This window comes from Callospermophilus lateralis, chromosome 7 (assembly GCF_048772815.1).
Source record: "Callospermophilus lateralis isolate mCalLat2 chromosome 7, mCalLat2.hap1, whole genome shotgun sequence".
NCBI classification, from domain to species: Eukaryota; Metazoa; Chordata; class Mammalia; order Rodentia; family Sciuridae; genus Callospermophilus; species Callospermophilus lateralis.
The window spans coordinates 19,759,640-19,769,261 of NC_135311.1; the positions used below are offsets into that span (position 1 = coordinate 19,759,640).

The window sequence follows — 9,622 nt, forward strand, 5'->3', positions numbered from 1 at the left end:
GGCCTAGAAGTCTATCTGGAAGCCCAGTTAGCGTGGTGGTGGGGATACCTCCTACCCTGGGGAACCACAGAGAAAGATGCCCAGTTTCTCAGCAAAGGAAATGGGCTGGAATGAGGAAGTATTTGCTGATACAAGGGCAGAATAGCAAATACTTCCCAGAGCCCTAGGAGGCACTGCCAGCCGGGTGGTGGAGAGGTGCCAGGCAGGTGAGAGACAACAGGCACAGGCTGTAGACCTGAAGAGTGCTCAGGAAGATGGGCCTGGAGCCAGGAAAGCCAGGCCCCACCTAGAAGCCCATATGGCCAACAGCAGGGGTCAGCAAGGCTCACAGAATTCTGGAGATGGAACGGGAGACCTTCGGGATGGCTAGACTAGTCCTTATTTTACAGGGGCAAAGAGCTAGTCAGCATCTTCTTCAAGGTCAGGAAACTACTGAATGGAAGAACTAGAGCCAGAATCCAAGCCTCACATCTTAAAAAACAAGGAAACACATGTTATCACACTTTAGCTAATTGTATCAATTCCTTCCCATGTTTGCAAAGATACATTTTGACTCTGAGTGATTGAGTCTCACACAGAAGGGCAGGGCAGAAGAGTCTACTGTGGGCAAGTGCCCAGACTGGAGCCAGACTGTCTGGGTTTTAGTCCTGGCAGCTCTGACACTTACTATGTGACCTTGACCAGGTTATTTCACTGTGCCTCAACTCCCTCACTATCCACCAGAGGTAATAGCAGTACCTTCCTCATGGGGTTATGAAATCTACTAAATGAGTCAACACATGGAAAGCGCAGTGCCTGGCACAAAATAAATGCTATATAAAAGGTAAAAAGATTTCTTTTTCTTTTTTAGGAAAAATAATTTTTATATGGCTCTTCCTTAGCACACCTGCTCCCCAGCCCCTAATTCATCTTAGTCACAGGTTACCACTTTACCTGCAAAATCTGGAACTAATGCTTCGAAAAAGTCACACCTGTCTCCTAATCCATTTGGGCCCAACCCAGTCTGATATAGAGCTAAACTGGCCAAAGTAGCAGAAAGGCCCTGAATCAAGAGCTGTTTGACTACTGGCCAGCCTGCTTATCTGAACTTCCACTTCCAAATGCTGAATTATCATATTACCTCTTTTGACCCCACCTCTTACCTTTTTGGACCACCTCCTCTCTTGAGCCTCTGAATCTGTTTCTTGACCCTCATCATGTGCTCCGGTCTTTGAAACCTGCAGATGCACCAAGTCTTGAAGCCTCACAAAGCTGCTGGTCCCATCTGCACTCCTTGGCCAATCTTCTGTGTTAGTCTCATCAGCAACTAGATTCCTTCATCCTTATCTCTCCACTGTCTTCCATGGAAAGACACGTCATCTCTCCTAGGTGCCAAACTTGATAAATAAAGCCACAAAACCAGCTGATGGCCTCTACCACAGACCTACACTACCCATCTTTCACTGCGAACTGAAAGTCTGCCACATTCCATTCCCATGGAGTCCAGCCCTAGTCCACTCCCCTCTAGCACTGCCTGTTACCATGGCTTCTGCATCAGTACTCACTAAAAAGCCCAGGCCACCAATCTGTGTGGCAAGCACAGATTGTGGACTAGGTTTGCATATACGGTTCCTCCCTAGCACACTTGCTCCGCAGTAAACTTTGGCATGTGTTTGAAATTCCTGGGGAGCCTGTTCAAACACAGCCTCTGATTCAGCAGGTTGGATTGAGCCCTGAGAATCCACCAGGGACCGTGATGCTGTTGGTCCCCAGACCACACTAGGAATTTACATACATTGTTTAGTGTTTGCATTTGACTAGAAATATTATTTTTAATCTTCATGACAATCCTCAAGAGAGATATTCTTCCCATTTCACAGAGGTCGTAAGTGAGGTTCAAAGAGGTGAAAAATCCTGTTGAGATTCACACTGCTGGAAGGCAGGATTCAAGCAGAGGGCCAATTCCAGAACCTAAGCCCTATTTTTTCTTTATATAAGTATATTTCATTGCAGAGTTGGGATGGGAGTGGGAGGAACATAAAGAATAGAAACACTTTTAAAAAAAAAAAAGAAATGTTTTTTTAAACACACATGTAATCATTTATCTATAATACAAATTACTGAAGTCTTCCTAGCTGATGTGGATGGGAAGAAGATGGATAATAAAACAGGACAGAGTCCTGGTGCTGGAGACTCTGCCCAACCGCAGAGACCTAAAAGCAACTATCAGGGAGTAAGCTAATTCCACTAATCCACATGGAAGATGACAGCCAGGGAGGTCCTGGGGTCAACTCTAAAGGTGTGCCAGGAGGAAGCAGACATTCAGATGACCACTACCAAGCATGTCTGGGACTGCAGGACCACTGGGCTGAAGGCACTGTGGCATGTGCACTGCACACCACACTGTTCCCTCCAAATCACCCCTCCACCTCTCCCTTCCCTCTTCTCAGATCCTCCAAGACCAAAGCCTCTATTTGAGCTCTTGTCCCACTGTCCCCTTTCTCTAGAGTATACCCACATCCAGCAGCCATCCAGCCTGTCCCTCCACTAGACTCTAGTGGACTCCCACTCCACTACAGTGGCCCTTGCTCAGGAAGGAGTCTCTTGGACCCTGTCCATGTCAGTCTGCTCCTGCGGTGCCCCAAGCTACCACCCTCACCATGGTCTTCTACTTGCAGCACTTGAAAATGGGTGACAGTCTCTGACTCAGAGTTCCATCCCCACCCCCACTTAATCCTGAGCTAGTGTGATGTTCCTTCCTCCTCTACTATTTGGTTGAACCTCAGTGTCCAAATCCAAGAGGTCTTCTCGCATTTATCCTCCGGGTTTTCCAGCAGCATTTAGATAACTTCTCTTTAGCAAGTCCACTCCCCACCATCTCTGCTTGGCTTCCCACAGGGTGCTCTCCTGGCTCTCTTCTCACCCCTCTGACTATTCCTTGTAGAACTTGCCCACCCAGTTCCTATCTCCTAATGACGGCATTCCCAAGAATCTTCCCTCAACCCTTGTTTCAGCCATCCTCTTTCTGAAGATGGCCCCCAGCACACATCCAGCATCTGGTCCCACCCTTCAAGGGCAGATCTGAGTCTGCTCTGCTCTGTTCACTGCAGAATTCCCAGCACTCGGAACAGTGTTTGGCCCATAGTCGTAGGCACTGGCCCAGTAACTGCTGAATGGGTAGATGAGCGGCTCACACTGCCACTAAGCTTCTCAGCTTCCACCTTCAGTCCATCCCAAGGTAGGGTTCACCCAGTGAAAGACACAACTGCCAACCTTCATCAATCACAGCACATGCAGGCAGTGATACTACCTGTACAGCTCCCTGGGTAACTAACTTTCAGATTTAGAGGCTGCCTCTGGCTCCTGGGCTCTAGGAGCTGAAGGTATAGTCTAATGATATACCTGTAACCTACCTGAATCCCATGGGGCGTACTTTACCACAGCCAACAAGCAGGAAAGCGCTGGCCGAGCCCAGCTCTAAATAAAAATGAGGAAGAGCCATTCTTAGAACATCCGTGGCTTGGTGTTACTTTTAAGGTCTGAGAAGTAACCCGTCTGACTGAAAGCTGCCTCTATTTCAATAGGATTCAACTCTGCTCCTCACTGTTTGGAGCCAAATTCATCCAGGACAGAACAGCACTAGCCACACTACTCCACTCTACTTCCCCCAAAACATTCCAAGTGATGAAAATGCTCTTGTGATCTAGTTGCTTTAAAAGGTGTGAAGCCCGGTTCATCATACTTAAACTTCAATCATGACATTCAGTGACTTTACAATCTATCACAAACACTTGGAGAAATAAGCATTCGAAGAACAAACACATACACTGTGCCATTATCTCTTGTCTATTGGAAATCACACTGCCGGTAGGCGACAGCATTAACCACTGGGTCTAATTCTGTTGCTTCCCAAAGACTACAGTTGGTGTGGAGAAAAATATTCCAAAATCTAAAAAAACCACTGACTGTGCCAACTGCAGCACATCGTCTTTTCCAAAAGATAAATCATGAAGAATTTTTGCCAGTGCAAGTTATTTTCCCAAAGCAGAGTCAAATGGCCTTGCAACCCTGCCTTAAGAAACCAATGCAATTAAACTGAATAGCTATGAACTGCCCCTGACAGCTTCCCCCTCAACTTCATTTGATAAAGTGAGACACAGACACACACCGACAGACAAGCCCACACCTTATTTAACTGCCAGACACAGTGCCAATATGAAAATGGACATTCAATCTATGGGGGGAAATCAGCCCAGCAGCCCATCACTAAAACAAAATAGCCATATAAACGCCGACTAGCCCGACTGCCTTGTAAGGAATGATCACTGACAACCAGAGATCCTATTCAGCAGGCTAAAAAGAATAATTATAGCCAGGGCAGGCATTAATCAGCTTGGCAGATACAGGAATTCTGTTAACAAGGCTAAAATGAGTGCCAAGGAATCTCTGAAGGCCACAGCACTTCAAAGACTGAGAAGCTGGATGCATTCACTAGGGTTCTCCTGCGAGCCCTCTTTCTCCTGCCATGCTTCCTTTTCTCAGAGCAGGTGTAGTGCCCTGCTAGAGGTTGCAGGTATGGCACCCGAGAGGTGCATGCTGGCACTGCCACTTCCTTCAGGAACTGCCTGATCACCCCAGATCTTATTTTTAGTTGCATTCTTGCTTGCAAACCACTATCATCCTTTTTTTGCCTACATTAATCTCTAGCAGTACCCGGCACAAGGTTGTGTGAACATGGGTCAGCTTCTCCTTCACAGAGACAGAGTAGGATCCTGAGATCAAATTCTGGCTCTGCTGTATCATTTTATGCAATTGGGCAAGTTATTTAACTTTTTCTAGGCATCGGTTTCCTCATCTAAAATAAGGAGAAAATTATGTTCACTTTTTGCAAAATGTTGCTGTGAAAAAATAAGTGACAGAATATATATGTAAGAGCCCAACACTTGATATACAATTTATAACTTATCTATTATTATCTGGGGCCTCTTAGGTGCAGTCCTATCCAGAAGCTATGGGGAAAGAAAAGGGCTGGGGATGAGGCTCAGTGGTAGAGTACAAGGCCCTGGGCTTAATCCTCAGCATTAAAAAAAAAAAAAAAAAAAAAAAAAAATCAGTGTACAGACATATAACACACATGTTATACAGAAGTGTCTATGGCTAGGCAGGAGGATGACTGTGTTTTTCATTTTATATCCCTTATAACTGACACAGCGACAGTGAGCTATCCCGCTAAATTCGTTCTTCCTTTCTCCCACAGTAGCTGGCATATGGCTGCCAGGCTTCTCCGCATCTCCCAGCTTCCCTTGCAGCTAGTGTGAGATGGAACTAAATTCCTTCTCACAGAATATGTGCAGAAATGATGGTGCCACTTCCAAGCTTGGCCCATGAAGCGGCCACATATTCTACTACATGCTGTTTCCTTTGTGGGACTACAGTAGTGATGAAATCATGGGCTGGAGATAGCAGAACTGCCACCAGCCTGGTGCCAGAACAACTGTGTGGAACAGAGTCCCCCCAAAGCCTACTCTCTGAAGCATCCTGTGGACACTGTTATAGAAGACACTTCACTGTTTGTTTGAACCTCTAATCTTTGAGTCTATTTGTTAGAGTGGTTTAGTCTCCCTAACTAATATAATATTCTCCTGTAGTATTTGAATTTTAAAATATAGATGTAATGCTTTTGTCATTTAAAAACTATTTCAATGGATTTGCTGGAAACAAACAAACAAATAAAATTTAAATAGCCGTCAACAAAATGTGTTAATTCCCGTCCACAATCTCCAGGCCTTCCACCCTCCAATTCACACTGCATACTAGTTGAGGATTTATCCTTCTCAAACATCCTCCCCCTGTTGCGTTAATCTCACCTGGCAAACTTTTAATGGCTACTCATATCCACAGATAAAAAGACATATCTATGGGGCTGGGATTGTGACTCAGAGGTAGAGCGCTCACCTAGCACACATGACGCACTGGGTTTGAACCTCAGCACCACATAAAAATAAAATAAAGGTATGGGTCCACCTATAGCTAAAAAAATAAATATAAATAAAGACATATCTATTCATATATATTCAGTTGGCCAATATTTATAAGAACCCACTATGTGTTATATGCCCTATTAGTAATAGGACACAATAGTGAGCAAAACCACATGGTCCCTGCCCCTAGGGGATATAATTAGGGTAGGGATTTAGACAGGGGACAGTTACATCCAGTGAAATAACACAGGCTGCCTGGCAGCACCCAGGAGCCAACAAATCCACCCCTTACAACCCAGACTTCTCAGCTCAGCAAGCAAAGCCTCCAGCATCTACCCCAAACCCACCTTACAACTTACTTCCCCTTTTTCCTAATCCTCCAGAACCTCATTACATGGAACTCATGCGCCGCTTCTGAGTGAATCATGCACTTTCACTCATCCACTCTTTACGCTTTTCCCCAGAGCCCAGAATGCTCTTCTATCCTTTCTTTCAAAATTCTAATTATCCTCAAGGCTCAGCTCAAATGTCACCTCTTCAGCAAAAGCAACCCCAACCCCCAAGTCAAAATTAATCATCCTCTTCCTTGCTTCCTACCAGCACTGGTTTCTACTGGGGCATCTCATTCTGTCTGGCAGTTACTTGTTTTATCATCTGTGCACTCCCCCCACACCCCACCAACCACTCACTCAGTGAGAAGCTGTCTCGGTTATTTGTCTGGGACACCCAGTACTGAACACACTATTATGGACAAAGGGAGCACTCAAGAGATGCCAAGCTGGACGGATGGACAAGACAACTCAGACACAGTCAAGAGAAGTGAACAGCTGCCACAGGAAGCTGAGTGGTACTGGTGAGGTCCTGCTAAGGTAGACTTCGCTGGGAAAGCTTCATGGAAGAAGTGAGTTTCAAGCAAAAAAGGAGATACATAAACAAGATATTCTATATATCCTATGCAAAGAAGAGCAAATGAGTCACTTAGAATGACATGTCTGAACCAGAGAGAAGACCGGAGGGGAGAGAACACAAGGGTCAGCCCCTCCCTAGCAGAAAATCATAAGGAAATGAAGAGAAAAAGTGGATTAAAAAAAATGATCTTTTAGGAAAACAACAAACTTAGAAGGGAGGCTGGGGGGAAAGGATGTCAGAAATTACCTAGGTGGGAACCTCCAGGACCTGGACTAAAACTGTGGTTAGAGAAACCAGGATAGGAAGCAGCTTGATCCTGTGCTTCAGGAAAAAAAAAAATAATAATAATAATAATAATCATAATAATGAGAGAGAGTGTGAAGGTGAAGGTCACAGAGAACAGTGACACCAAGATTCTATGAAGGCTGCAACACTGGAGGAAAGATGATTGTGCTTATCAATGTATTACATTTCAGGATAAGTACAGAGCTAGAAAGGTGTAAAAAAAAAAAAAAAACCTTTCCAGAGGTCAAGCTGAAACCAAAGCACAGGAAATACTGAGAGTCAGAGCTGACAGGTGGAACATCAACAGTTCAGAGAACCGTTGGCAAAAAGGCATTGGCTAGAGACACCACAAATTCCTGGTGTAGTTAACATGAGACACCTAACCAGGGCAGGATAAACTGGGGTACAATCAAGATTTCCCAAAGCTCTGCTTTCCCACTTACATTTTATTTTTGCCAGTCTCTTTCTGCCCACTCTCCCTTTTTCTCCCATGCCCCAGTTACTCAAAGGCATTCTTTTCAAACTTCTACCTCACCGCACCCTTTTGACTGATGTGTGAGCTGTGAACTGCCCAACTCTAGGGAGAGTCATTCACATAAACTATGATGAACAGGAGCTCCTAGAGTTGTGCAGTGCATCACATGTGCAACCATGTGTCATGGCCTTGCTTGACAGCAGACACATAAGTCAATTAAACTGTGTGAACTATGGCCAGCAATGTGCAACAAACGTGGAACTTACAAGGGAACCAGAGTGCAGGAAAGATTAAAAGCACCAGGATGGTGGACCACAGAGGAGATGCTACAAAACTAAGAGGAAGATCCAGAAGCTTCCTGAGGATGGGTTGCATAGCAAGCAATGTGGCTGGATGAGCTCTCTGAGGCGGTGAGTTTGAGAAAACACCTCCCAGGTAGAGGAAGAACACAAAAGCAGCTAGAAAGTCTGGCTTACTGGCTGCAGGAGTCAGGGGGCTGGGCCCTAGGGCCAGCAGGAGGGAAGTGGTGTGGAAGGCCGGTCACTGGGACCCTCTGCATAAAATACACAGTAGTCACTTAACCCTGCAGTGCAGCTGGGGCCTGGCTGGGGACAGACAGCACCACGTGCTCTGCAAAGATTCAGATCTGACTTCTCTAGGGGATTGGAAGAGAACCTGTGACCAGGTCTCAGGATTCAGCTTGTCCTGGTTGACACTTATTATAGAGACCCAAAAACATTAAAAGCACTTAAGGACAGCCCTCCAGTACCACGGTGGACACTTAACCAACATACTCCCTTAGCTGGTTAAGATCATCATGTGTATCTATGTGGAGATGGTGACTGTGTATAGACTGAATGGAAAATGGAGAGAGGAAAAAAAAATTCATGAATGATTCCTTGAGTGAGGGGAGGGAGGGCGCTGGTCCATCAAGAGCCACCCCGGGTTTCCAGAAGGTGAAAAGCAAGGGACAGTGGGGGTGGGGGGTGGGGGGCAAAGTAACAGGTAGAAAAAGTTGGAAAAGCTTGGCACTTGGGTCTTTGTGTATGAACGTGAGGCTAGGCAGCTTCAAGAAAAGCTAAGACAAGACTGAGGCAGGAGATTCAGCCACGACAAAAATGACGGCAGGGACCGCACACCGATTGTCATTGTAACGCTCTGGGCCATCCCGTGACCTTCGTGGAAGGAAGTTGCTGGATTCTCTCGCTTCCCTGGAAAGGCTACCCGGCGAGGGCTCGCGCGTGTGGAGAGCAATCGGCCAGGGGCGGCTATGGCGGGGCGTATCAAAGGCTCATATTTCCGCTCTCAGGCTGGGGACGCGGGCCGGGACCGCGGGCACCTTCCGGGGCCGGGAGTTCAAGGTGAGCCGGGCTCCCGGCGGCCAACAGGTAGAGAGAGCTGGGGGACCGCGGGCCACCGGCCACTCCCCCGGCACATGTGGGGGGCGAGGCTCGGCCTGGCGGAGAGGCTATTTGCACCCCGCGCGGGGCCAGGCCGCTTGGCACCGGGCTCGGGGCCGCCCCGCAGCCGCTCCCCGCCCGGGCCGCCCGCGCACCAGGGTCTCCCGGGAGCCGCCAGGGCACCCTCTGCGCCCCAGGCCGCGCGCTGCAGCCGCGCCCCGCCGATCCCCACGGGGCCCCGCCGGTGCCCCGCGTCCCGCCGAGCCCCACGCTCACTTACCCAGCGACAGGAGCGCCAGCAGCAGCGGCCTCGGCGCCAGGCGCCCCATGCTCGCAGGGCGGGAGCGACTCTCCCCCTCCTCCTCCTTCCCCGCCGCCTCTCCTCCTCCTCCTCCTCCAGCTCCGGCTGCTCCAGAGTCAGCGCTCCTCCGCTGGGCCGCGCGCCTGCTCCGCTCTCCTCGCGAGCCGAGAAATCCCAGCGCTGGGGCGTACGTGCGCCCCTGGCTCGGCTCGCTCCCTCCCGCCTCCTTCCTTCCCTCCCTCCGCCAGACGGCCGGCCCCGGGAGCTGGCCCCGCCGATCCCAGTGTACAGC

At 48.2% G+C, this 9,622-nt stretch overlaps 1 protein-coding gene across 1 annotated transcript in view; it reads right to left on the minus strand.

The window, feature by feature from the left end:
* Ptgfrn (prostaglandin F2 receptor inhibitor) overlaps positions 1-9,389 on the minus strand; it is a 72,745-nt gene extending 63,356 nt beyond the window's left edge. The window contains exon 1 of the mRNA XM_076862832.1: positions 9,310-9,389. Coding sequence (XP_076718947.1) covers positions 9,310-9,358 — 49 coding nt within the window. The 5' untranslated portion in view covers positions 9,359-9,389. The remainder of the gene's footprint in view (positions 1-9,309) is intronic.
* Between the last annotated feature and the right edge of the window lie 233 nt (positions 9,390-9,622).